The sequence below is a fragment of the Oenanthe melanoleuca genome, chromosome 22 (assembly GCF_029582105.1).
Source record: "Oenanthe melanoleuca isolate GR-GAL-2019-014 chromosome 22, OMel1.0, whole genome shotgun sequence".
NCBI lineage: Eukaryota > Metazoa > Chordata > Aves > Passeriformes > Muscicapidae > Oenanthe > Oenanthe melanoleuca.
Window position 1 is genome coordinate 1183434 of NC_079355.1, and position 27578 is coordinate 1211011.

Below are 27578 nucleotides of genomic sequence, written 5' to 3' on the forward strand. Positions count from 1 at the left end.
GGAGCCCCCCACAGCCCGAGCCCCCACAGCCCGAGAGCCCCCAAGACCGGAGCCCCCCACAGCCCCAGAGCCCCCAAGACCGGAGCCCCCCACAGCCCCAGCCCCCAAGGCCGGAGCCCCGGCACCGCCCCGGCCCCCGGAGCCCCACACAGGGCGGTTGTGTGCGGGTGGCTGCAGGGAGGGAGGGGGGATTGCGCCGCTTGTCGCCGCCCGTGCGCCTTTTCTCGCCGTCACCCTCCTCGGGTACCTGCGCCGGCCCCTCCGAATGGGAGTGGGACCGACAGCACCCCCGGCTCAACAAAGGTAAGGACCGAGAACCGCCGGGGCAGCGAGGGACCACGCCGGCCCCCCCAAATTGGAGGGGTTTGGCCATCGCCCCGGCCTGCCAAAGGTAAGGTGGATGGAGACCACGCCGGCCCCCCCAAATTGGAGGGGTTTGGCCATCGCCCCGGCCTGCCAAAGGTAAGGTGGATGGAGACCACGCCGGCCCCCCCCAAATTGGAGGGGTTTGGCCATCGCCCCGGCCTGCCAAAGGTAAGGTGGATGGAGACCACGCCGGCCCCCCCAAACTGGAGAGGATCAGACACCACCCCGGCTCAACAAAGGACAGACAAGCACCAGGGCAGCGAAGGACCCCCCCCGGCCCCCCCACATCGGACGGGTTTGGCTATCACCCCAGCCTGCCAAAAGTAAAGACAAAATAAAATTGGCAAAAATCACATCAAGTGCTGTGCCTGATCTTTGCTCTCCCAACGAGTCACTCGCCACCCAAACCAAGCTCGGGGTGCTCACCCCAGGGTGAGAGGGACAGAGGACCACAGCACACACGGCCCTCAGCGTTTATTCCAAACACTGGGTACAGCTCCAGGGAGAGGCCATCTCCAAAAAAAAAAACAAAAAAGGCAAAACACCAGAAAAACTCTCCTCGGGTGCCACACCCCCCCTTGGGCACTTGGAAACAGTCCTCACCACACCAGTTCCAGCGTGGAAAATCCCCGCCTGGCCCAGGGGCCACTCAGAGTTTTGTTTTGGGTGGGAATATCCTGCAAAGCTGCAGGGCTGGACTCAGCTCTCCTGGATCCTGGTGAGGAGGGAACCCTGAGTCCCCAGGGCACCCCAGATCCAGCCCTCCCCCTCTGCTGACCCCTCTGGGGACCCAGTGACCCTCCAGGAGTGCAGGAGTGGCCAGCAGTCCCTGAGGTAGGAATGGCCCCGGCTCCCTGGAGCCAGGACACTGCATGCAGGGGCAGCCACATGCTGGGAAATGGGGAGTGGGACCCCCCAAAAGTAGGAAAACTCCTCCCTCTGGGAGAACCAGCAGCACCCAGCTCCTCCCAGCCCGTGGGGGGCTCACAGGAGGAGGCACTGGGAATTCTCTCTCTCCAGCGGGGAAGGCGAGGGGTCCCCACCCGGATTTGGGGGGTCCCTGCCACCAGGGCTGGTCCCTCACGCCCTGGGAGTCGGGATGTGGCCACCAAAAGGCCGGGATGGGCCAGGCCAGGAGCCTCTGAGTCAGTAGAAATGTTTGCGGCTCTGCTCCTGCCACTTGTTGTAGATGATGATGCCGATGACGATGGCGAAGACGATGGCCACGAGTGAGAAGAAGACGATGAGGAAGAGGGCGAGGCCACTCATGGGCTCCAGGGGCGCCTCCACTGCAGGACACAGTGAGGGAACAGCTCTGAGCCCCCCAGATCCTGGACCCAAACCCCAAAACTCGGCTCCAGAAACACTGGAATGACCCCACACCAACCCATCTCCCTCTCACATCTCTCACATCTCTCCCACCCACCCCAGCCCGGCGCTCACACCCTCGCTGTGTCCATCTCTGCCTGACCCCAAACCTGCACAGCTCCACCCCCCACCCCAAATCCCTGCTGCTCCCACCAAATTCCCAAATTCCCACTCACTTCCTGGCAGTTTCAGGTTGTCCACCACGGGCAGGAACACTTCCCTGTCCCGCTTCTCCTCCTCGGGCGTCCGCTCCACCGTCAGCTGGTACAGCTTCAGCGAGATGATGTCGTGGTTGTCTGCAAAAGGCAGCAAAAACCTCTCCTGGAATTCTCTGGGATGACAGGAGGTGCTCCATGGCCAGCAGGAATTTTTAAAAAAAACCTCAAATCCAGCCCCAAAAAATTGGGAGGTTATCGGAGTTTTTATCCCATGCTCATCCTAGTTTATCCCATGCTCATCCCAGTTTAGTCCTGGCTTGTCCCAAGCTTTTATCCCATTCTCAACCCAAGCTTTTATCCCATTCTCATCCCAAGCTTTTACTCCTCCCACAGCCTGGAGATCCACAGTGAACTCCAGGAAAAGCGGGACAAACCCTCGGTGCTCCTCAGGGCTCAACCCAACGCTCCTGCTGGATCCTTCCACCAGGGAAAACCCCTCCAGGCCCAACCTCCAGCCTCCAAACCCATCTGGGAATCCCCAGGGCTGTCTGTACCTGACAGGTCCCCGGTGACAGAGGAGGTCCCAAAGTAGTACCCGCGGGGCAGGCGCACGCCCGGCACGTCGATGCAGTCCCTCCACTCGTGTTTGCCATCAATGTCGATCAGCACCTGCCCAAAAACACAACAAGATGCACACTCATGGCTGGGGCTTGGTTTTTTCTTTTCCTCATCTTGGGTTGCAATAGAGGATGTGGCCAGAAATGTGGATTCTGTCCCAAATCTGTTGCAGCCGGGTGGGGCAGTGACCCTGATCTCCTGGGAGATATCTCCTGCTAATGGGCCATCTTTAAACCAGCTGGGCAACCATCTTTAACTTCCCACAGCCCATCCTCCCTCCAGGAGATATCTCCTGTTAATGGCCAGTGAGTCCCAGTGCATGACTGATAAAATTCCATCATCCCACTGGGAGATGCTCCACCCAGGGGAGGAGCCAAACATTTCCTACCCAGATAAAAACTGAGATTTGGAACACCAGAGCAGCCTTTTCCACTGGATCCCAGAGGCAAACCAGACCCTTCCACATCATCCCTGGAGCTTCAGAGGAAACTGCACCTTCTCCAGGAGCACTGCTCCAGCTGAACCACATCTGCCCCTGCAGGAGGATGCAGCCACCATTGAATGGGACTGTGCCAACACCCTGACTGACTGACGGGTGTCAGCTTGGATTCTGACTCTGGCAGGGTTTTGGGATTGTTCTGTGTAATACTGCATTTCTATTTTAAGTAGAGAACTGTTATTCCTATTCCCATATCTTTGCCTGAGAGCCCCTTAATTTCAAAATTACAATAATTTGAAGGGAAGGGGTTTACATTTTCAAGAGAGGCTCCTGCCTTTCTTAGCAGACACCCATCTTTCCAACCAAGACAATCTCCAAGGGTGGTGACTCAACGATCCAACCCACAAATTCCATTTCTGGGTGCAATCAGCCCCACCTGCCGTGCAGCTCACCGTGAGGCGCCTCTTGACGTAGCGGATCACCAGGAAGGTGTCGTGGTTGAGGTTCCTCACCATGGCCGTGCAGCCGCCCAGCTCCGTGGGGCGCCCGTCGCGGTCGTGGTCGTAGGTCAGCGAGCCGTTGTTCACCATGGCCGAGATGTAGGGGAACACGCGCTGGGAGGGGGGAGAAACAATGTAATCTGGGGCTGGGAGGGGATTTGGGATGGTGGAGAGCAGGTGGAAAGGAAAGCTGCAAAGGGCTTCACCCACAGGAGTGGTTGTGGGATGATGCCAAAGGGCTTCGCCCACAGAAATCTGCTCAAAACAATCCTGGGATGATCCCAGTGGCCTTAAACCCCACAGGAGTTGTTTTGGGATGATACCAAAGGGCTTCATTCCACAGAAGTTGTTTTGGGATGATCCCAAAGCCTTCACCCCACAAGGATCCATTCACTTGCAAGATCAAGGTGATCCCAAAGTCCTTAAACCCCACAGAAATCTGCTCAAAACAATCCCGGGATGATCCAACCCCCAAGGATCTCTCACTGCAAGACCAGCATGATCCTGAAGTCCTTCACCCCACAGAAACCTGCTCAAAACAATCCTGGGATGATCCCAAACTCCTTCAACCCCACAAGGATCCATTCACTGCCAGACCAAGGTGATCCCAAATTCCTTAAACCCCACAGAAATCTGCTCAAAACAATCCTGGGATGATCCCAAACTCCTTCAACCCCACAAGGATCCATTCACTGCGAGACCAAGGTGATCCCAAATTCCTTAAACCCCACAGGAATCTCCTCAGCTCCATCCCTGACGCCAAACTCTTCAATTCCCCAAAAAACTGCTCCACACACCAGCATCATCCCCGTGGATCCCAAACCCCAAATTCTGCCCCAAAGCCCCAGCCATGCACAGCCCCCATCCCCTGCAGCCTCTCCCTGGCGCCGGGATCGGGAATTCCAGGCGGGAATTCCGGGAATTCCGGAGGCGGTACCTGGTTTCCAGGGCTGTACCTCCTCTTCTGAGCCTGCCCTCCGGGGTGAGCACAAAGCAGGAGAGAGCACAGAGCAACAACAACGTCACCGAGCCCAGCAGGGCCCCAAAAACCCGGGAACTCCCCCCTGGAGCAGCCAGGGCAGGGAGGGGTTAATGCCAGAAAACCTGGGAATTCCTCCTGGAGCAGCCAGGGCAGGGAGGGGTTAATGCCAGAAAACCTGGGAATTCCTCCTGGAGCAGCCAGGGCAGGGAGGGGTTAATGCCAAAAAACTCCTGGGAATTCCTCCTGGAGCAGCCAGGGCAGGGAGGGGTTAATGCCAAAAACCCTGGGAATTCCTCCTGGAGCAGCCAGGCAGGGAGGGGTTAATGCCAAAAAACCTGGGAATTCCTCCTGGAGCAGTCAGGGCAGGGAGGGGTTAATGCCAAAAAACTCCTGGGAATTCCTCCTGGAGCAGCCAGGGCAGGGAGGGGTTAATGCCAAAAATGGTGGGAATTCCTCCTGGAGCAGTCAGGGCAGGGAGGGGTTAATGCCAGAAAACCTGGGAATTCCTCCTGGAGCAGCCAGGGCAGGGAGGGGTTAATGCCAAAAATCCCAGGATGGGAAAAAGGGAATAAAATCCTGAGCTCCTCCTCCTGATGGAGACTTTTCTGGATTTTTTGGAGCTATTTTTGTTATTTTTTGGAACTATTTTTGTCATTTTTGGAATTATTTTTTTAACTTTTGGAGTTATTTTGGAGCTCAATTTCGAGCTCTGTTTGAAACTCTTTGGAGCTCCTTTGCATATTTTTGGAGCTGTTTTTGAACTTTTTGGAAACTTCTTTACCTTCTGGAGCTGTTTTTGGAGCTCTTTTTCTCCTTCTTGCAGCTCTTTTTGACCTTCTGCAGATCTTTTCCTCATTTTTTGGAGCTCGTTTTGTCTTTTTTGGAGCTCTTTTGGAACTTTTGGAGCTCTTTCTGGAGCTCCTTTTCTCCTTTTTTGTAACTATTTTTGACTTTCTGGAGCTCTTTTTGACCATTTAGAACTTTTTTGGTCCTTTTTGGAGCTCTTTTTCACCTTTTGGAGCTCTTTTTCACCTTTTTGGACCTATTTTTGTCTGTTTTTTGGAGCTTGTTTTGTCATTTTTGAGCTAATTTTGACCTTTCAGAACTATTTTTGCCATTTTAGAGTTATTTTTGACCTTCTAGAGCTCATTTTGTCCTTTCTGGAGCTCTTTTAGACCTTTTAGAGCTCTTTTTGACCTTCTGAGAGCTCTTTTATACTTTTTGGACCTCTTTTTGTCTTTTTTGGAGCTCATTTTTACCTTTTAGAGCTCTTTTTGACCTTCTGAGAGCTCTTTTTATACTTTTTGGACCTCTTTTTGTCTTTTTTGGAGCTCATTTTTACCTTTTAGAGCTCTTTTTGACCTTTTGGAGGTGGGAATAAGAAGCTGGGAACCCCCCCAGCTCCTCCCAGCCCCTGACCCCCCCTGCAGCTCCCCCTCCCACATTCCATTAATTATTTCCTCTAATTAAGATCCATTCTGGCTCTTCCTGGGAAGGCTTTTCCCAGCACAAAGTGGGAGCTGGAGACTTTGGGTGTTGGGATACAAGCTGGGAGTTACTCAAAATATCAAATATTGAGGGTAAACACTGGGATTTTAGGGGAAACTGGAATTAGGGAATGGTTTTGGAGTGCTGAAATTCCCAGAAATGGATTTTCCAGGGAAACTGAGGCTGCTCCATGCCCAAGGCTGGGCTGCACAGGGACAGTGGGAGATGTCCCAAGTCCCCTCCAGCTGGATCCTTCTTTTCCACAGGAATGGCACCACCAAACCCCCAAAAAACAAAAAGCACCCCCAGCTTTTCCTGTGGGAAAGGAATGGGAGAGGAGGAGGAGGAGGAGTGAGCAGTGAGGATGAAGAGCTGAGTGTGACATCCCTGTCACCCCCTGTGCCTCACCTCCTGCTGCTTCTCCTCGTTGGGGTAGGTGTCCACGAACACCCCCAGCCCCAGGAAGTTGTCCTTGCTCCCAAACACGGGTCCTGGCAGGGAAAAGGAGAAGTTGGGAGAGGGTTGGGAAGATCAGGCATGAAGTTTGTCACTCGTGTCACCAAGGAATGGAGGGGGGAAGTCACAAGGAGCATCCAGTGCCAGCCCTGGGGAGATTGTCCAGGAGGCCAGGGGGTCCCCAAACCCTTCCCAGGGTGCCCAAGGTGTCCCAGCTGTCCCCAAACCCTGCCCAAGGTGTCCCCAGACTCTGAATAAAGTGTCCAAGGTGTCCCCAAGATGTCCAAGGTGTCCCCAGCCCTGTCCCAGGTGTCCCAAGGCCCTGTCCAAGGTGTCCCAGGTGTCCCCAGCCCTGTCCCAGGTGTCCTCAAGGTGTCCCCAGCCCTGTCCCAGGTGTCCCCCAGGTGTCCTCAACCCTGTCCCAGGTGTCCCCAAGGAGTCTCCAGCCCTGTCCCAGGTGTCCCCAGCCCTGTCCCAGGTGTTCCCAGGCTCTGTCCAAGGTGTCCCAGGTGTCCCCAGCCCTGTCCCAGGTGTCCCCAGCCCTGTCCCAGGTGTCCCCAGGCCTGTCCCAGGTGTTCCCAAGGTGTCCCCAGGCCTGTCCCAGGTGTCCCCAGCCCTGTCCCAGGTGTCCCCAAGGTGTCCCCAGCCCTGTCCCAGGTGTCCCCAGCCCTTTTACAACGTGTCCCAGGTGTCTCCAGCCCTGTCCCAGGTGTTCCCAGGCTCTGTCCAACGTGTCCCAGGTGTCCCCAGGCCTGTCCCAGGTGTCCCCAGCCCTGTCCCAGGTGTCCCCCAGGTGTCCCCAGCCCTGTCCCAGGTGTCCCCAGCCCTGTCCCAGCTGTCCCCAGCCCTGTCCCAGGTGTCCCCAGCCCTGCCCCAGCTGTCCCCAGCCCTCCCCCCAGGCAGGCTCAGTTTTTACCTGGCTGCATCCTGTCCTTGGTGTACCAGATGGCGAATCCATCTCCGTTCAGGTTCTTCTTGCCTTGCCCGTGGATTTTGAAGTGCACCTGCATCTCCCAGTCCCGCAGGTAACAGGGCTGGGAGAGCAGCAGAGGTGGCAAATTCAGGAATCATTCCCTCAGCCACATCCTCCATTCCCCAAGCTCCCTTCACTGCCTAATTATCATGGTTAATTAATCCCAAAACCCATCATTAACCCCAGGGAATTGGTTGTCACCCAAGGGTTGAACACTGAGGGAGCAACTCCAACAAAATCAACACTCCCACAGCAGGAAAACCTCAGGGGCAGCTGCTAATTGCAATTATTAATTAGCTGCTAATTAATATCCTGAGCTGAGGGAGTCACTGAGGTTTTTTGGGAGCCGGGATTCCAAGGAAAAAGTGTTGCTCTGTGTTTTAGAGTGCAATGGATTGTTTCCCAGGATTGTTTCCAAAACCAGTGTGGAGTGGATTGGATTCTGAAATCAAATGTCATCAAATCATGGAATTTTTTGGGTTGGAAAACATCACCCAGTTCAGGGCCCAGTCCTGATCTTGATCCTGACCCCCTTCTGATCCTCTCCTAAATGTAACCCTGTCCTGATCCCAGTCCCAATCCTGATCCTGACCCTCTTCTGATCTTCTCCTAACCCTAACCCTGACCCTGTCCTGATCCCAGTACCAATCCTGATCCTGACCCTCTTCTGATCTTCTCCTTCTCCTAACCCTAACCCTGACCCTGTCCCTGTCCTGATCCCGGTCCCAATCCTGATCCTGACCCTCTTCTGATCTTCTCCTTCTCCTTCTCCTAACCCTGTCCCTGTCCCTGTCCCTGTCCTGATCCCGGTCCCAATCCTGATCCTGACCCTCTTCTGACCTTCTCCTAACCCTAACCCTGACCCTAACCCTAACCCTGACCCTGTCCCTGTCCTGATCCCGGTCCCAATCCTTTCCCCACACCCATCCCATCCCATCCCCGCCTGTGCCAATCCCAGCCCTGTCCCCTTTCATTCCGCTGCCCCATCCCGGTCCCGGACCCCGACCCTCTCCCGGCCCACCCCCGTTCCCCTCCGCTCCCGCCCCTCTCCCCGGTGCCCCCCGCTCACCACTCGGTTCCACACGGCTCCCTGCTTGCTCTGCACGTCGGGGGTGAGGCGGATGAACTGGGTCATGACCATGGCGTTACCCAGCAGGTCCCACAGCCCCGAGCTGGCCGAGCCCACACCTGCGGCCCACACGAACCGTCAGTACCGGACACCGGCAACCGGGCACCGGGCACCGTCCGCCGCCACCGCCCGCCCTCCCCGCTCACCCTGGTACGGCTTGGACAGCGAGTGCTCGCGTTTGAGGTGCTCCTCGGTCTGCTCGGCCCCCGTCCCGCCGAACCCCAGCAGCACGGCCAGCAGGGCCAGCCCGGCCCGCCACCGGCCCGCCGCCGCCATCTTCCCCCGCCGCGCTGCGCCCCGCCCCGCGCGCCCATTGGCTGGGCCGCACCTCTGTTCCCGCCCTCTGGCGAAACTGGGGCAGTGATTGGTCAACTGAGCTGTCTGTCAACTGCAACCGCGAGGGTGGTGATGGGTAATGTAGTTCCGTGCCGGGTGATGGCAGCCGCCGCTGGGCTGGGTGACCCCCTTCTCCTGGGTCCTAGTGGCCCCTCAGAGCTCCTGGTGCCACCCCGGGGTGCTGCTGCCAGCCGGGGATCTGGTGCCACCCCGGGGTACTGGTACCAGCCCGGGTTCTGGTGCTCTTCACGATCATGATGCCCTCCAGGTTCTCGTGCCATTCCAGGTCTGGTGCCCCCCCTCTCCAAACTCCTAGTGGATCCCATTCCCCCGCCCAGACCCTGATTCCCCCGGATCGTGGTGTTCCCACAGATCCTCTAACCTGATTCCGCACCCCACCAGGTCCCAGCGCCCCCAGTCCCATTCCCTGGGCTCACCCCCGAAGCCGGGACACCATCGGCCCCTTTAAGGCGCGGGCTGGGGGCGGGGCCAAGAGTGGGACACTCCGGGGGCGGAGTGGGTGATGTCACAGAGGGGGCGTGGTCATATGTGCGTCCTGTTTTATTGCATGATGTCATAAAGGGGCGTGTCGTATGTGCTGTCCTGGGCGTGGCCATAAATCCGGAGTCGCGAGGGGCGTGTCCCTGTCTGCGCCCCCCCCCGGGAGCGTGGCCAGCCGTGTGACTCCCTCAGAGGGGGCGTGGTCTTAACGGTGACGTCACCGCAGCATTTCCCCCTCCCCCCAGACCGCTTCACCCTGCTGCGGGACGGAGCCCAGGGGGTGTGACGTCACATCAAAGGGGTAACACAGGGGGTGCGGCCGGACGAGTGAGCTGGGGCGTGGTCTTGTCTGTGACGTCACGGCTGTGGGTGTATCCCTGTGAGAGTCTCGCCGATGGGGCGCGGCCATGATTACTACACACCGTGAGAGGGGGGCGTGTCCCTATGTGACGCAACGGGGAGGGCGTGGCTCTTCTGTGGCGCGGCCGCGCTGTCGCTGCCGTCTGCGGGGTCGTGCTTTATAGGTGACGTCACCCATAGACGTGACCTCATTGCCCCCTCCACGGCGTGCCCAGCGTGACGTCACCCTTTGGAGGCGTGGCCTCTCCGGGGGAGGCGGCTCGCCCGCCGCTCGGCGGGGGCGGGGCGTGGCCTCCTCGCGTGACGTCACCGCGTGGGCGCGTCCGCCGTGCGTGACGCTCCCGCCAGTGCCCAACATGGCGGCGGGCGGCGGCGGCGGCGGGAGCGCCGGCGGCTGTGGGGGGACCCCGCTGGCCCCGGGCCCGTTGCTGCCGCCGCTGCTGCTGCTGCTGGCGCTGCCCGGCGGCGCCGTGCCCGCGGCCGACACCGTGGTGCTGGGGCTGCGCCTGGAGGAGAGCACCAAGCCCGCGGCGCCGGTGGCGGCGGCGGCGGCGGCGGAGGGGGCGGCCCGCGGGCCCATCCGCCTGATGGAGGGCAGCGTGGCGCTGCTGCGGCTCTACGGGCTGGGGCTGGGCCCGGGCGCCGCCGATCGCGTGGCCTTCGCCGAGCTGCGGCCGGGCGGCAACGCCTCGAGCGGCAACGCCACGTGCCAGGAGCGCTCGCAGGACCTGGTGGTGCGGCCGGGCCCCGCCGAGCCCCGCGACACCTCGGCGCTGCTGCGGGTCTGGGTGCAGCCGCTGCGCAAGGACGAGCGCGCCAAGACCTACGTGCTGTGCTCGCAGCGCCGGCCCGGGCAGCCCTGGCTGCCGCACCAGGGCCCCGACGGGCACGTGCTGGTGCTGGAGGAGAAGAAGTCGCTGCTGCCGCTGTGGCTGCAGGTGATCCTGATCGCGGGGCTGCTGGTGCTGTCGGGGATGTTCAGCGGGCTCAACCTGGGCCTGATGGCGCTGGACCCCATGGAGCTGCGCATCGTGCAGAACTGCGGCACCGACAAGGAGAAGCGCTACGCCCGCAGGATCGAGCCCATCCGCAGGAAAGGGAACTACCTGCTCTGCTCGCTGCTGCTGGGCAACGTGCTGGTCAACACCACGCTCACCATCCTGCTGGACGACCTGATCGGCTCCGGCATCGGCGCCGTGGTGGCCTCCACCATCGGCATCGTCATCTTCGGGGAGATCGTGCCGCAGGCGCTCTGCTCGCGCCACGGGCTGGCCGTGGGCGCCAACACCATCGTGGTCACCAAGTTCTTCATGCTGGTGACGTTCCCGCTGTCCTACCCCATCAGCAAGCTGCTGGACTGCATCCTGGGCCAGGAGATCGGCACCGTCTACAACCGGGAGAAGCTGGTGGAGATGCTGAAGGTGACGGAGCCCTACAACGACCTGGTGAGGGAGGAGCTGAACATGATCCAGGGAGCGCTGGAGCTGCGCACCAAGACGGTGGAGGACGTGATGACCCCGCTGCAGAACTGCTTCATGATCAACAGCGACGCCATCCTGGACTTCAACACCATGTCCGAGATCATGGAGAGCGGCTACACCCGCATCCCGGTGTACGAGGACGAGAGGTCCAACATCATGGACATCCTCTACGTCAAGGACCTGGCCTTCGTGGACCCCGACGACTGCACGCCCCTCAAAACCATCACCAAGTTCTACAACCACCCCGTGCACGTCGTCTTCCACGACACCAAGCTGGACGCCATGCTGGAGGAGTTCAAAAAGGGTGAGGAGGGGTCCTGGAGGTGCTGCTTCCTTCCTTGTGGCTGGGAGTAAAAATTCCAGGGGGGTTTTGCACTCCAGAGTTGGAGATACCCTTGCCAGGGATCCCACGGGAATGAGTGACACACATCAGGGGGTCACCAAACTTTAGTCCCGACCCAAATTTGCTGGAGGAGTTCAAAAAGGGTGAGGAGGGGTCTTGGAAGTGCTGCTTCCTTCCTTCTGGCTGAGAATAAAATTCCAGGGGGGTTTTGCTCTCCAGAGCTGGAGCTGCCTGTGCCAGGGGTCCCACGGGAATGAGTGACACACATCAGGGACAAGCAGGGGGTCACCAAACTTTAGTCCCGACCCAGATTTCCTGGATTTGCTGGAGGAGTTCAAAAAGGATGAGGAAGGGTCCTGGAGGTGCTGCTTCCTTCTGGCTGGGAGCAAAATTCCAGGGGGGTTTTGCTCTCCAGAGCTGGAGCTGCCCGTGCCAGGGGTCTCAGGAGTGGCCACAATCCCCAGGGAATGAGTGATACACATCAGGGGGTCACCAAACTTTAGTCCCGACCCAGATTTGCTGGAGGAGTCCAAAAAGGGTGAGGAGGGGTCTTGGAAGTGCTGCTTCCTTCCTTCTGGCTGAGAATAAAATTCCAGGGGGGTTTTGCTCTCCAGAGCTGGAGCTGCCCGTGCCAGGGGTCTCAGGATCCCAAGGGAATGAGTGACACACATCAGGGGGTCATCAAACTTTAGTCCCGACCCAGATTTCCTGGATTTGGAGCTTTCCTTTGCCGGGAATGTTTCCATGCTCCTTGTTTTTAATGATTAGCCCCGGAGGTTTTTTTGGAGAAGTGCTGGAAAATCTCTGAGCTCCTTAATTTGGGTTTGGCTCCCTCCTGCGGGCTCCATCCCAAAAAACGGGAGCAGGAGGAGGAGGATGGGGATGCAGGAAAGCTGCGGGGTGGGATTTGCCCTTGCCAGGGTCTTTCCCCGAGGTTTTGCAGCTGCTGCATCAGGCGGGGTGAAGGAAAAGCTGCCGGGCAGCTGTGACCCCGCGGCTCCTGTTTCGCTGCCGGGAGGCTCGGGCAGAGCTTTGTGCCACATTCCCGGGACATTTCGGGATTCCTGAACCCCTCCCGCAGGCAGGAACGGGGGGAAGGGTTGGGAGATGCTGTGCCATCCCAAAAAACCAGAGCAGAGTTGCTGCTGGGGCTGGAGTTATCCCGGCTTTCCCCTGATTAAGGGATTTAACCTCCCTCCTTCCTTCCGGCCACAAAGCCTGGGGCTGTTTTTCTTTTTCCACCACCGGCTCAGGAGCCGGGAATTTGCCAGGCTGGGTTATGGAGGTGAGCCCCACAAATTCCTCTCAGCTGGGAATTAGCAGGGCTGGGTTTTTTTTGGGTTTTTTTTTCACCTCTCCAGGCACCACCTTATCCCAGTGCTGTGGTTGAAAGAGGAGGAAGAATGGGATCTGGGAGGTGCCTTTCCCTAAAATCAGCTTTTCCCACAGTGACCAGGAGCTTGTGGGTCTGGAATTAAAGAGTGCAGGGCAGGATTGGGATGAGGTCAGGACACTCCAGGAAAAGTGGATTTTTTCTGGGATGAGGTCAGGGAGGTGCCTCAGTTTCCCCAGGGTAAGGACACCAATCCTGTGGGTGCAATTTTCCACGTGGCTCCTCTCCCTGGAGCAAAATTCCTCATCCCAGATTTTCCCTGTGTGATTTTGGGACAGAACAGGTGAAATTCCTCATCCCAGGAGATTTTCCTACGTGATTTTGGGACAAGGAGCAAAATTCCTTGTTCCAGGAGTTTTCCCAGTGGATTTGGGACCTCATTGCCCAGGTCAGGACCTGGATCAGAGGCAGGAGATGCATGCAGAAGGGATAATTAGCTGGCTGTGCTAATTGTGGGGTTTGAGCTGTGCCCAGGGCCGTGGGGATGTCACAGGTGGTGCCCTTGGGGTGACAGTTCCCCCCTCAGTGACCCCAGCCCTGCCTCAGCCACTCCCTGTGCTCATCCCTGACTCACCTGGGCTGCCTCACCTGGCCCCACCCTGCTGGCCATAAAGGGGCTGAGCTGGCCCTGACAACACCCCTGGGATAAAAACATTTCTTTATCCCCTCCAGGCACCACCTTTTCCCAGTGCTGTGGTTGAGAGAGGAGAAAAAAGGGGAAATAAAATCTTTTTTTTTATTCCCTCCAGGCACCACCTTTTCCCAGTGCTGTGGTTGAGACAGGAGGAAACAGGGGAAACAACCCCTGGAGAAAATTATTTTTTTTTTACTCCTCCAGGCAACATCTTTTCCCAGTGCTGTGGCTGAAAGAGGAGGGGGAAAAAAATGGGATCTGGGAGGTGCCTTTCCCTTAAATCAGCTTTTCCCACAGTGACCAGGAGCTTGTAGGTCTGGAATTAAAGAGTGCAGGGCAGGATTGGGATGAGGTCAGGACACTCCAGGAAAAGTGGATTTTTTCTGGGATGAGATCAGGGAGGTGCCTCAGTTTCCCCAGGGTAAGGACACCAATCCTCTGGGTGCAATTTTCCACGTGGCTCCTCTCCTTGGAGCAAAATTCCTCATCCCAGATTTTCCCTGTGTGATTTTGGGACAGAACAGGTGGAATTCCTCATCCCAGGAGATTTTCCTATGTGATTTTGGGACAAGGAGCAAAATTCCTTGTTCCAGGAGTTTTCCCAGTGGATTTGGGACCTCATTGCCCAGGTCAGGACCTGGATCAGAGGCAGGAGATGCATGCAGAAGGGATAATTAGCTGGCTGTGCTAATTGTGGGGTTTGAGCTGTGCCCAGGGCCGTGGGGATGTCACAGGTGGTGCCCTTGGGGTGACAGTTCCCCCCTCAGTGACCCCAGCCCTGCCTCAGCCACTCCCTGTGCTCATCCCTGACTCACCTGGGCCGCCTCACCTGGCCCCACCCTGCTGGCCATAAAGGGGCTGAGCTGGCCCTGACAACACCCCTGGGATAAAAACATTTCTTTATCCCCTCCAGGCACCACCTTTTCCCAGTGCTGTGGTTGAGAGAGGAGGAAACAGGGGAAACAACCCCTGGAGAAAATTATTTTTTTTTTACTCCTCCAGGCAACACCTTTTCCCAGTGCTGTGGCTGAAAGAGGACGGGGGAAAAAAAAGGGATCTGGGAGGTGCCTTTCCCTAAAATCAGCTTTTCCCACAGTGACCAGGAGCTTGTGGGTCTGGAATTAAAGAGTGCAGGGCAGGATTGGGATGAGGTCAGGACATCCAGGAAAAGTGGATTTTTTCTGGGATGAGGTCAGGGAAGTGCCTCAGTTTCCCCAGGGTAAGGACACCAATCCTCTGGGTGCAATTTTCCACGTGGCTCCTCTCCCTGGAGCAAAATTCCTCATCCCAGATTTTCCCTGTGTGATTTTGGGACAGAACAGGTGGAATTCCTCATCCCAGGAGATTTTTCCCTGTGATTTTGGGACAAGGAGTAAAATTCCTCCTCCCAGGAGATTTTCCCTTGTCATTTAATTAGTGTCATTACCCTGGGAGTGAGCTCAGACTTGATTAGTGTCATTACTCTGGGACTTAATTAGTGTCATTACTCTGGGAGCGAGCACCCAGCCCAAGGGCTCGTTTAGGTTTTAATGAGTTTATTGCTCCAGGGAGGGATGGGATGGGCTGGGGCACCCTGGGGACACCTGGGGACATCCCAAGACAGGGATATCCTGGGGACATCCCATGGCTTGGACATTCTGGGGACGTCTGAGGGTTGGGGACATCCTGGGCACAATCTGTGGCTGGGACATGTTGGGGACATCCCAAGACAGGGGTATCCTGGGGACATCCCATGGTTGGGACATCTTGGGGACATCCCAGGGCTGGGACATTTTAGGGACATCCCAGGGCTGGGACTCAGGGGCACCCAGGGGACATCCCATGGTTTGGACATCATGGGGACACCCTGAGGACATTCAGGGCTGGGACACCCCATGGTTGGGACATCCAGGGGACATCCCAGGGCTGGGACATTGAGGGGACATCCCATGGCTGGGACATTTTAGGGATATCCCAGGGCTGGGACGTCTCAGGGGCACCCAGGGGACATGCCATGGTTGGGACACCTTGAGGACATTCAGGGCTGGGACATCCCATGGCTGGGACATCCCATGGCTGGGACATTTTAGGGACATCCCAGGGCTGGGACGTCTCAGGGGCACCCAGGGGACATCCCATGGTTGGGATACCCTGAGGACATCCCATGGTTTGGACATCTTGGGGACACCTTGAGGACATTCAGGGCTGGGACATTCTGGGGACATCCTGAGGACATTCAGGGCTGGGACATCCCATGGTTGGGACATTCTGGGGACATTGTGAGGTGGGGACATTCTGGGGACATCCCTTGGCTGGAACATTTTAGGGACATCCCAGGGCTGGGACGTCTCAGGGGCACCCAGGGGACATCCCATGGTTGGGACATCTTAGGGACACCCTGTGGACATTCAGGGCTGGGACACCCCATGGTTGGGACTTTCTGGGGACATCCCATGGCTGGGATATCCCAGGGCTGGGACATTTTGGTGACATCCCATGGCTGGGACCCCCAGGGGACCCCCAGGGGACCCCCAGGGGACACGCAGGGGACCCCCAGGGGACCCCCAGGGGACACGCAGGGCGCCGTGTCCCCGTGCCAACCCCCAGGGCTGTCCCCAGGGAAGTCCCACCTGGCCATCGTGCAGAAGGTGAACAACGAGGGCGAGGGCGACCCCTTCTACGAGGTGCTGGGGCTGGTGACGCTGGAGGACGTCATCGAGGAGATCATCAAATCCGAGATCCTGGACGAGTCCGACACCTACAGTGGGTTGGGGGCTCCCCCTCCCCAAATCCCCGTGGGGGGCCTGGGGTGACCCCCTCCCCAAATCCCTGTGGGGTGACCCTGGTGTGACCTCTCCCCACATCCCTGTAAGGGAGGTCCTGCAGTGACCCTGGCTGTGACCCCTCCCCAAATACCCGTGGGGGGCCCTGGGTGTGACCCCTCCCCAAATCCTCATAGGGGGGGTCCTGCAGTGACCCTGGCTGTGACCCCTCCCCAAATACCTGTGGGGGGCCCTGGGTGTGACCCCTCCCCACATCCCCGTGGGGAGTCCTAGGGTGACCCCCTCCCCACATCCCCGTGGGGGGGCTCTGGGTGTGACCCCCTCCCCAAATCCTCATAGGGGGGGTCCTGCAGTGGCCCTGGGTGTGACCCCCATCCCCAAATCCCCATGGGAGGTCCTGGGTGTGACCCCTCCCCAAATCCCTGTGGGGGGGGTCCTGCAGTGGCCCTGGGTGTGACCCCTCCCCAAATCCCCGTGGGGGGGCCTGGGGTGACCCCCTCCCCAAATCCCTGTAAGGGAAGTCCTGCAGTGACCCTGGGTGTGACCCCTCCCCAAATCCCTGTAAGGGAGGTCCTGCAGTGACCCTGGGTGTGACCCCTCCCCACATCCCCGTGGGGGGGCTCTGGGTGTGACCCCTCCCCAGATCCCTGTGGGGGGATCCTGAGTGGCCCTGGGTGTGACCCCTCCCCACATCCCCATGGGGGTCCCTGGCTGTGACCCCTCCCCACCTCCCCGTGGCCCTGGTGTGACCCCTCCCCACTCCCCGTGGGGGTCCCTGGCTGTGACCCCTCCCCACTCCCCGTGGCCTGGCTGACCCTCTCCCCCGCAGTCGATAACCGCAGCAGGAAGCGGGTGTGCAACCAGAAGAACCGCCGCGACTTCTCGGCCTTCAAGGACCCCGACAACGAGCTCAAGGTCAAGGTGTCCCCTCAGCTGCTGCTGGCTGCCCATCGCTTCCTGTCCACTGGTCAGTCTGGGCATCGGCCTCAGGGCACCTCAGAGAGCTCAGCAAGTCACTGTGTCCCCCCTGGTCACTCCACATTCTGGTCACAGGGTGTCCCACACCATTCCAGGATGGGAATCCTGGTCACAGGGGTCTCCCACAACATCCCAGGATGGGAATCCTGGTCACAGGGGTGTCCCACACCATTCCAGGATGGGAATCCTGGTCACAAGGGTCTCCTAGACAATCCTATGGTGGATATTCCAACCCCAAGGGCCTCCTAGATCATCCCAGGATGGAAATTCCAGACCCACAGGTCTCCTAGACCATTCTAGGATTGAAATCCTGGTCCCAGGGGTCTCCCTCACTATCCCAGGATGGACATTCCAGCCCTTTGTATCCCCCAGACCATCCCAGGATGGACATTCCAGCCCTTTGTATCTCCCACACCATCCCAGGATGGACATTCCAGCCCTTTGAATCCCCCAGACCATCCCAGGATGGGAATCCTTGTCCCAAGAGCCTCTTGGAACACTCCAGGATGGGAATTCCAGCCCCAAGGTTCTCTAGACCATCCCAGGATGGGAGTTCCCTCTCACCTGGAGGGATTAACCCCAGCTCTGACCCTTTCCCCCACCCCTCTCCAGAGGTGACTCTCTTCACCCCCAACTTCATCTCGGAGAAGATCCTGCTGCGGCTGCTCAAGTACTCGGACGTCATCCAGGAGCTGAAGTTCGACGAGGAGAACAAGAAATCGCCGCGGCACTTCCTGTACTGCAAGAACAAACCGGCTGATTACTTCATCCTCATCCTGCAGGTGCTGCCAGCAGCGCTCCCCTGGGAGTTCCCACCCCGTGGCACCTGCACGTGCACTCATGGTGGGTTTTTTGGTTTTTTTTCCCCCCTGCCAGGGCAAGGTGGAGGTGGAGGCTGGCAAGGAGTGCATGAAGTTCGAGGCGGGAGCGTTTTCCTACTACGGGGTGATGGCTCTGAGCCCCCCTCCTGGAGCTGGTGAGCCCCCCAAAACCCTCCTGGGGTCCCTGGGAATGGGGGATTCCAGAGTTCTGAGGCCCGTCCGTGTCCTGGGTGAGCAGTGTCCGAGTGGCCGATTTCAGGGTTTGGGGTTCATGGGATTCTTGGTAAACCTGCCCTGGTAGGAGCAGTTTAACTTGTACAGTCCCAGCCTAAACCTAAACCTAACCTTAAACCTAAACCTAAACCTAAACTTAAACCTAAACCTAAACCTAAACCTAACCTTAAACCTAAACTTAAACCTAAACCTAAACTTAAACTTAAACTTAAACCTAAACCTAAACCTAACCTTAAACCTAAACCTAAATCTAACCTTAAACCTAAATCTAAACGTAAACCTGAACCTAACCTTAAACCTAAACCTAAACCTAACCTTAAACCTAAATCTAAACCTAAACCTAAACCTAACCTTAAACCTAAATCTAAACCTAAACCTAAACCTAACCTTAAACCTAAATCTAAACCTAAACCTGAACCTAACCTTAAACCTAAATCTAACCTTAAACCTAAACCTAAATCTAACCTTAAACCTAAACCTAAATCTAACCTTAAACCTAAACCTCAACCTAACCTTAAACCTAAACCTAACCTTAAACCTAAACCTAAACCTAAACCTTAAACCTAAACCTAAACCTTAAACCTAAACCTAACCTTAAACCTAAACCTAAACCTAAACTTAAACCTAAACCTTAAACCTAAACCTAAACCTCCACGAGGCAATTCCAGAAACCCAAGTGAATTCCAGAAACCCCTCCTACCTCTAGAACGGGGTGCTGAAAACCCAAATTCGGGTGGGTGCCCTTCAGGGTTGATCCGTGGGGAGAAAATCCAGGATTGGGGAATGGTGGGAAAGGCTGGAGAACAATCCCAACCCTTCCTAACGCCGGCTTAGACTGGAGAACGATCCCAAGCCCTTCCTAAGGCTGGGTTAGGCTGGAGAATGATCCCAAGCCGTTCCTAACACAGGTTAGGCCCGAGGCCAACCCCAGGCCCTTCCTAACACTGAATTAGGCCTGAGGCCAATCCCAAGCCCTTCCTAATGCTGAGTTAGACCAAAGGCTCATCCCAAACCCTTCCTAACACTGAATTAGACCTGAGGCCGACCCCAAGCTCTTCCTAACTCTGGGTTAGGCTGGAGGTTGATCCCAAGCCCTTCCTAACACTGAATTAGGCCTGAGGCCGATCCCAAGCCCTTCCTAAGCCCCAGTTAGACCCGAGGCTCATCCCAAGCTCTCCCTAAGCCCCGGTTAGACCTGAGTCTGACCCCAAGTCCTTCCTAACTCAGGATTAGGCAGGAGATCAATCCCAAGCCCTCCCTAAGCCCCAGTTAGACCCGAGGCTGATCCCAAACCCTCCCTAAGGCTGGGTTAGACCCGAGCCCGACCCCAAGCCCTACCTAACACTGAATTAGGCCTGAGGCTGATCCTAAGCCCTCCCTAATGCTGAGTTAAGCTAAAGGCTGATCCCAAGCCTTCCCTAAGCCCCAGTTAGACCCGAGCCCAACCCCAAGCCCTCCCTAAGCCCGGTCAGACCCGAGCCCGACCCCAAGCCCTTCCTAAGCCCGGTTAGACCCGGCCCGACCCCAAGCCCTTCCTAACTCAGGATTAGGCAGGAGACCAATCCCAAGCCCTCCCTAATGCTGAGTTGGGCTAAAGGCTGATCCCAAGCCCTCCCTAAGCCCCGGTTAGACCTGGCCCGACCCCAAGCCCTCCCTAAGCTGGGTTAGACCCGAGGCTGACCCCAAGCCCTCCCTAAGGCCGGGTTAGACCCGAGGCAGTTCCCAAGCCCTCCCTAAGCCGGGTTAGACCCGAGGCTGATCCTAAGCCCCGGTCAGACCCGGCCCGACCCCAATCCCTCCCTAAGCCGGCTCAGACCCGGCCCTAAGCGCGCCGCTCCCCGCAGACACGCGCTCGCCGTCGCACGTGAGCGGCCTGAACCGCTCGGCCTCGCTCAGTTACCACGAGCGCTCCGAGTCGGGCTCGTCGCCCGTCAGCGGCAGCAACCCCCAGCTCAGCGCGCCCTACGTGGCCGATTTCAGCGTGCGCGCGCTCAGCGACCTGCAGTTCGTCAAGGTCAGCGAGCCCATGGCACAGGGAACCGGGCTGGGACTGGGGTCACGGGTCTGGGGTCACCCACTGGGGTCTGGGGTCACCCAGTGGGGTTTGGGGTCACCCAGTGGGGTTTGGGGTCAGCCCCAGTGGGGTTTGGGGTCACGGGTCTGGGGTCACAGGTCTGGGGTCACGGGTCTGGGGTCACACCAGTGGGGTCTGGGGTCACCCAGTGGGGTTTGGGGTCACCTCCAGTGGGGTTTGGGGTCACGGGTCTGGGGTCACAGGTCTGGGGTGACCCAGTGGGGTCTGGGATCACGGGTCTGGGGTCACCCAGTGGGGTCTGGGGTCAGCCCAGTGGGGTTTGGGGTCAGCTCCAGTGGGGTTTGGGGTCACCTCCAGTGGAGTTTGGGGTCACCTCCAGGGTCCTGTGGGGTTTGGGGTCATCCCCAGTGGGGTTTGGGGTCACACCAGTGGGTTTGGGGTCAGCCCCAGTGTCCTGTGGGGTCTGGGGTCACCCAGTGGGGTCTGGGGTCAGCCCAGTGGGGTTTGGGGTCAGCCCCAGTGTCCTGTGGGGTTTGGGGTCAGCCCAGTGGAGTTTGGGGTCATCCCCAGTGGGGTTTGGGGTCACCCCAGTGGGGTTTGGGGTCACCCCCAGTGTCCTGTGGGGTTTGGGGTCACTCCCCAGTGGGGTTTGGGGGTCACGCCAGTGGGGTTTGGGGTCAGCGCCAGTGTACTGTGGGGTTTGGGGTCACCCCCAATGGGGTTTGGGGTCACCCCCAGTGTACTGTGGGGTTTGGGGTCAGCCCCCAAGGGTGTTTTGGGGTCGGGGTGGCGCTGTCGGGGTTGGATTTGGGGTGGGAGTTGTGGGTTCTTCAGGGCTCCTGCAAAATTCTGGAATGGGAATCCCGACACTTTGGGGTCTCCTACCCATCCTGGGATGGGAATCCTGACACTTCAGCGTGTCCTACACAATTCTGGGATGGGAATTCCATCAAATACCCCATTTTGGGGTGGGAATCCCATCCATGCACCATTTTGGGGTGGGAATCCCATCCATGCACCATCCTGGGTTGGGAATCCCATCCATGCACCATTTTGGGGTGGGAATCCCAACACTTTGGGGTCTCCTAGACCGTTTTGGGGTGGGAATCCCATCCATGCACCATCCTGGGATAGGAATCTTGACACTTTGGGGTCTCGCAGACCATTTTGGGAATTCCATCCCTTTGTGGTCTCCTAGACCATCCTGGGTTGGGAATCCCATCCATGCACCATTTTAGGGTGGGAACCCGACACCTTGGGGTCCCCTAGACTATTATGGGATGGGAGCCCCGGCCCTTTGGGGTCTCCTAGACTATCATGGGATGGGAACCCTGACCCTTTGGGGTCCCTTAGACCATTATGGGATGGGAGCCCCGGCCCTTTGGGGTCCCCTAGACCATTATGGGATGGGAGCCCCGGCCCTTTGGGGTCCCTTAGACTATTATGGGATGGGAGCCCCGGCCCTTTGGGGTCCCTTAGACTATTATGGGATGGGAACCCCGGCCCTTTGGGGTCCCTTAGACTATTATGGGATGGGAGCCCCGGCCCTTTGGGGTCCCTTAGACTATTATGGGATGGGAACCCCGGCCCTTTGGGGTCCCTTAGACTATTATGGGATGGGAGCCCCGGCCCTTTGGGGTCCCCTAGACTATCATGGGATGGGAACCCCGGCCCTTTGGGGTCCCCTAGACCAATATGGGATGGGAGCCCCGACACTTTGGGGTCCCCTAGACCATTATGGGATGGGAGCCCCGGCCCTTTGGGGTCCCCTAGACTATTATGGGATGGGAGCCCCGGCCCTTTGGGGTCCCCTAGACCATTATGGGATGGGAGCCCCGGCCCTTTGGGGTCCCCTAGACTATTATGGGATGGGAGCCCCGGCCCTTTGGGGTCCCTTAGACCATTCTGGGATGGGAGCCCCGGCCCTTAGCGCTCTGCCCGGCACCGTGGCTGTTTCCCGGCACAGATCACGCGCCAGGAGTACCAGAACGGGCTGCTGGCCTCCCGCATGGACAGTTGTCCCCAGTCCCCCGACAGCGGCGGCCCCAGGGCCGAGCCGGGCGCGCCGGACAAGGCGGAGCCGGCGGCGCCGGCCGACGAAACCACGAGTTTGCTCAACGAGAGGAACTGCCTGAGCCGCCGCAGCAACCACAGCGGGCTGGAGAACTCCATCTGACCCCGGCCCCGGCGCGCCCGCGGCACGGCGCGCCCGCACGGACTGCCCGGTAGGAACGGCGCCGCCGCGGCCGGAGGGGCTGCAGGAGCCGGAGGGGCTGCAGGGGCTGCAGGGGCTGCAGGAGCTGCAGGAGCTGCAGGGGCTGCAGGGGCTGCAGGGGCTGCAGCAGCTGGGCTTGGCTCTGCCTCTCCAGGCTGGACGGATTTGGAGCCACGGCGGCTCTGCCGGCGCGGCGCCGACGGCTCAGGGAGCTCGGGGTCTCTCGGGCTGCCGGCCTGGGGACCCTCGGGATGGACGTCCCGGCCCATCCCAACCTGCCAGGATCCATCCCAACCTGCCAGGAACCAGGGATGGACACCCCAACCCATCCCAACCTGCCAGGATCCATCCCAACCTGCCAGGAACCAGGATGGACAATCCAACCCATCCCAACCTGCCAGGAACCAGGGATGGACAAACCCATCCCAAACCTGCCAGGACCCATCCCAAACCTGCCAGGATCCATCCCAAACCTGCCAGGATCCATCCCAACCTGCCAGGAACCAGGATGGACATCCCAACCCATCCCAACCCATCCCAGCCCATCCCAAACCTGCCAGGATCCATCCCAAACCTGCCAGGAGCTCAAGGATGGACATCCCAACCCATCCCAAACCTGCCAGGATCCAGGGATGGACATCCCAAACCATCCCAAACCTGCCAGGAACCCTGGGATGGACATCCCAAACCTTCCAGGGAATCTGGGATGGACATCCCAAACCTTCCAGGATCCATCCCAAACCTTCCAAGAATTATGGGATGGACATCCTAAACCTTCCAGGAGCCCCAACACTTTCAGGATCCCCCAGGATGGACATCCCAGCCCAACCCAACCCTGCCAGGACCCTTGGGATGGAAATCCTGACCCTGTCAAGAAATCTGGGATGGACATCCCGTTCCTTTGGGATCCCTGGGATGGGAATCCCTGCCCCTCAGGGTTCCAGCAGCATTTTGGGATGGGAATTCCAACACTTTGGGGTCTCCTGTAGCATTTTGGGAATTCCATCCCTTTGGGGTTTCCTGCAGGATTTTGGGAATTCCATCCCTTTGGGGTTTCCTGCAGGATTTTGGGAATTCCATCCCTTTGGGGTTTCCTGTAGCATTTTGAGAATTCATCCCTTTGGGGTCTCCTGCAGGGTTTTGGGGTGTCCTGGGATGGGAATCCCAGCCCCTCTGGGTGTTTTTGGGGTCCCCTGGGTCAATCCCAGCCCCTTCCCCACACCCACCCCCCTTTCCCCGCTGGCCCGGGGGGCTCCGGGGGACGTGGGGACAAATTTGGGATTTTGGGGTCAGGATTGTGAGGTCTGGGTTTTGAGATTGGGATTTTGGAATGTGGATTTTAGGGTCTGGATTTGGGGTCTGGGCTTTGGGATCTGGATTTTGGGGTCTCCATTTTAGGGACCTGGATTTCAGGTCAGGATTTTGGGGTCTGGATTTCGAGACCTAGATTTGGGGTCTCCATTTTGGACTCTGGGGTCAGGATTTTGGGATCTGGATTTTAGGGTCTGGAATTTGGAGTCTGGACTTTGGGGGTCTGGATTTTGGGACCTAGATTTGGGGTCTACATTTTGGGGTCTGTTTTTTAGGGTCTGGACTTTGGAATCTGGATTTCAAGGTCTGGATTTGGGGTCTCCATTTTAGGGTCTGAATTTAGGGACCTGGATTTGGGGTCAGGATTTTGGGGTCTAGATTTTGGGACCTGGGTTTTGGGGTCTGGATTTTGGGACCTAGATTTGGGGTCTACATTTCAGGGTCAGGATTTTGGGGTCTGGATTTTGGGGTCTGTTTTTTAGGGTCTGGACTTTGGAATCTGGATTTCAATGTCTGGGTTTGGGGTCTCCACTTTAGGGTGTGGATTTTGGGGTGACACAGCGCTAGTGACCAAAGTTGTACAGGCAGGAGGGGGCTGAGGGTCCCCCCAGAACCCCCCGGGACCCCCCACCCCAAAAAACAAAAATAAGCACAAAAGTTCCCCCTGGGTGAACTCCTGTAAGTTATTGGGAGAAGGTTGAATTATTTTTGTTAATCACATCTCGACGATCAGTTCCTAGCTCCTTCCGCGGGGAGATTTTAGTAATAATAATAATAATAATAATTAATAATAATAATAATTAATAATTAATAATAAGCCAGGAAAAAAAAAACAAAAAAAAAAAAAAAAAAAAAAAAAAAAACCTTTTTTATTAAATCTTCCTCTATGCAAACCCCTCCTTTTCCTCCCCCGACCCCGGGAATTCCTATTTATTGTTCAGGTTTGATTTGTATTTTTGGGGAGGGGCGGGGGGGCGGGGCCTCCCCTCCCGGTTCTGCCCCTCCCCCTCCCTCCCCCCCCCTCGGTTGTGAAACCAACCGTGGAATTTGATTTCATGGGGTTTTTGGAGGGGGTTTTTTTGCCAGATGGGTTAATAAAGATTCTATATCTGTACCTGGCTGTGCTCGGTGCCGCGCGGGGGGTCCCGGTGCCGAGAACCGGGACCGCTTTAAAGGACGCGGCGCCTTTAAATCCCCCCCACATTGGGGTTGTTTACACGGCGAGGCTCCGCCCCCTGTGAATATCGAGGGCGGTGATTGGCTGCGGGGAGAGCGAGGCGGGAGGTGATTGGTTGGAGGGCGGGCAGTGGGCGGGGCGTGCTGGGGAACACAGAAAACGCGGAGCCGGATCGGGATCTGTCAGGGGCGCAGCAGGTCCCGCACCGCCGGGTGCGCCCCGTCCCCCGCGCTGCGGCCCCGCGCGTCGCGGAGCGCGGCCAAGGACGGGCAGCGCCGCAGGAGCAGCGCGCACAGCTCCCGGTGCCCCTGCTCGGCGGCCTGGGGGGCGGGCAGAGCTGTCACCCCCGGGGGGGGTGGGCACGGGGACCCCCGAGCCACCCACCCAGTCCGGGCAGGGGATTCCCCATGTGCCCCCCCCCACCCACCTGGTACAGGGATCCCCCTGTGCCCCCCTCCCAGTTCGGGCAAGGGCATCCCCATGTGCCCCCCACCCACTTTGGGCAGGGGGATTCCCTGTGCCCCCCACCCACCGGCTACAGGGGTCCTTGTCTGCTCCCCCTCACCCCCTGTGTCCCCCACCCACTCTGGGCACTGCCATGGGCAAGGGGGGACACCCCGAGCCCCCCACCCGCCCTGTGAGAGGAGAACCCCTGTGCCCCCTCCCACTTTGGGCAGGGGGATCCCCTTGTGCTCCCTCCCACCCAATTCGGACAGGGGGATTCCCTGTGCCCCCCGCCCACCGGGTACGGGGATCCCTCCGTGCCCCCACCGGGTACAGGGGATCCCTCCGTGCCCCCCCCGGTTCCCGCACCTTGTGCAGGCCGGTTCTGCCGTCGCTGTCGGTGGCCGCGGGGTCGGCGCCGTGCTCCAGCAGCAGCTCGGTGACGGCGCGGTGCCCGCAGTAGCAGGCGCGGTGCAGCGGGGTGGCGCCGCCGGGGGTGCGGGCGTCGCACGGGGCGCCGCGCTCCAGCAGCAGCCGGCACACGGCCAGGTGCCCGTTCCGGCTGGCGTAGTGCTGCGGGCACCGGGCCGTGGGCGGGGGTCCGGCTGCCCGGGACCCCCGGGCCGGGACCCCCGTACCCCCATGCTAGGGGTATGTACCGGGTCAGGACCCCCGTGCCCCGTACCAGGGCCGTGTACCGGGTGGGATCCCCGTGTCCCCGTACCGGGGCCGTGTACCGGGTGGGATCCCCGTGTCCCCCGTGTCCCCGTACCAGGGCCGTGTACCGGGTGGGATCCCCGTGTCCCCCGTGTCCCCGTGTCCCCGTACCAGGGCCGTGTACCCCGCCAGGTCGCGCTCCGCGGGGTCCCCGCTCCGCTCCAGCAGCTGCAGCAGCCGCGCCTCGTCCCCGTCCCGCGCCGCTGCCCAGATCCCTGCGGGCACCGGAGCCGCCTCAGCCAGGGACGGAGCCCGGGCCCTGCCCGTGCCCCTCCGGTACCGCCATCCCAGCCCTGCCCGTGCCCCTCCGGTACCGGTACCGCTGCTCCAACCCCTCCCCACGTGCGCGGCCGGTACCGGTGCTCCAGCCCTGCCCTTGCCCCTCCGCTACCCCAAGCCCTGCCCAGAGTCCCTGGGAGCCCCTCCGGTACCGGGTGCCCCAGCCCGGAGCCCCCTGAGCTCCGCCGGTACCGGTAAGCCCGGCCCGGAGCCCCCCGCCCCCGAGCCCCCCGGACCCCGCTCGAAGTCCATCTCGGACAGGCTCTGGTGCACGCTGGGCACGGCCACGCGGCCCGGGCAGCACGGAGCGGGCATCGCCTCCCGGCCCGGGCAGCACGGAGCGGGCGGTGAGCGGCGACCACCGGCCATGGCACCGGCGGCACCGGGGGGCACGGAAACAGCCGAGGGGGGACGGAAAGGGACGAGGAGAGGCGGATATGGCCGAGCGAGGACGAGAAGGGACGAGGAGAGACGGAAAGAGTCGAATGAGAACGGAAACGACCGAACGAGATCGGGAAGGGACTATGGAAGGCGGAAAGGGCCGAAGTGATCGGAAAGGGCCGAGTGAAGACGGAAAGAGCCGAAAAGGGGCCGGGAAAGGCCGAAGGAGCCGAAAAGGGCCGAAGGCACCGCCCGCAGAGCCCCGGTGCCGCCGCCGGGGGGCGCTAGCGGCCGCTCTGAGCCCTCAATGGTGACCCGGGGCTCGTTCACTCCCCTCCCCACCACAGTTTTGGGGTCCCCAAGTCCCCCCCCATCAGCAATGGCAGTCCCAGGGCTCCAACTCCCCTTTATGGGGGTCCCAGGGCTCTCCCTGCCCAGTTCTGGGGTCCCAAGGCTCCCTCCCATCTTCCACCACCCCGCGTTCCCAGGGGTCACCCCCACACACTTATGGGGTCCCAGCAGCAATGGGGGTCCCCGTCCCCGCTATGGGGGTCCCTGGGCTCCTCACCCCGATCTTGGGGTGTCCCGGAGACCCCCCCACCCCCAGCCCCATTTCCCAGCCCGTTCCCAGCCCCCCGGTCCCGTTTCCTGCGCCGTTCCCAGCAGCGGCTCCCCGGGGACCCCCCGCGCTGACCCCGC

At 59.2% G+C, this 27578-nt stretch overlaps 3 protein-coding genes across 4 annotated transcripts; 1 reads left to right on the top strand and 2 right to left on the bottom strand.

The window, feature by feature from the left end:
* Positions 1-726: 726 nt before the first annotated feature.
* Positions 727-8770, bottom strand: LMAN2L (lectin, mannose binding 2 like). Of its 2 annotated transcripts, XM_056508593.1 has the most exons (9): positions 8624-8770; positions 8418-8536; positions 7292-7409; positions 6328-6410; positions 4387-4419; positions 3402-3563; positions 2447-2561; positions 1911-2030; positions 727-1655 (listed from the first exon to the last, which is right to left on the bottom strand). In XM_056508593.1, the coding sequence occupies exons 1-9, from the start codon at positions 8751-8753 to the stop codon at positions 1513-1515; spliced, it is 1023 nt and encodes a 340-aa protein (XP_056364568.1). In that variant the 5' UTR covers positions 8754-8770; the 3' UTR covers positions 727-1512. The 2 variants fall into 2 exon arrangements, with proteins under 2 accessions (XP_056364568.1, XP_056364569.1); XM_056508594.1 differs by lacking the exon at positions 4387-4419.
* Positions 8771-9913: 1143 nt separating this feature from the next.
* Positions 9914-22568, top strand: CNNM4 (cyclin and CBS domain divalent metal cation transport mediator 4). The gene is made up of 7 exons (XM_056508631.1): positions 9914-11459; positions 16124-16267; positions 17117-17254; positions 17878-18047; positions 18142-18241; positions 20165-20334; positions 22322-22568. The coding sequence occupies exons 1-7, from the start codon at positions 10031-10033 to the stop codon at positions 22529-22531; spliced, it is 2361 nt and encodes a 786-aa protein (XP_056364606.1). The 5' UTR covers positions 9914-10030; the 3' UTR covers positions 22532-22568.
* Positions 22569-24730: 2162 nt separating this feature from the next.
* ANKRD39 (ankyrin repeat domain 39) lies at positions 24731-27493 on the bottom strand. The gene is made up of 4 exons (XM_056508735.1): positions 26735-27493; positions 26331-26434; positions 25872-26075; positions 24731-25378 (listed from the first exon to the last, which is right to left on the bottom strand). The coding sequence occupies exons 1-4, from the start codon at positions 26865-26867 to the stop codon at positions 25241-25243; spliced, it is 579 nt and encodes a 192-aa protein (XP_056364710.1). The 5' UTR covers positions 26868-27493; the 3' UTR covers positions 24731-25240.
* Positions 27494-27578: the final 85 nt, after the last annotated feature.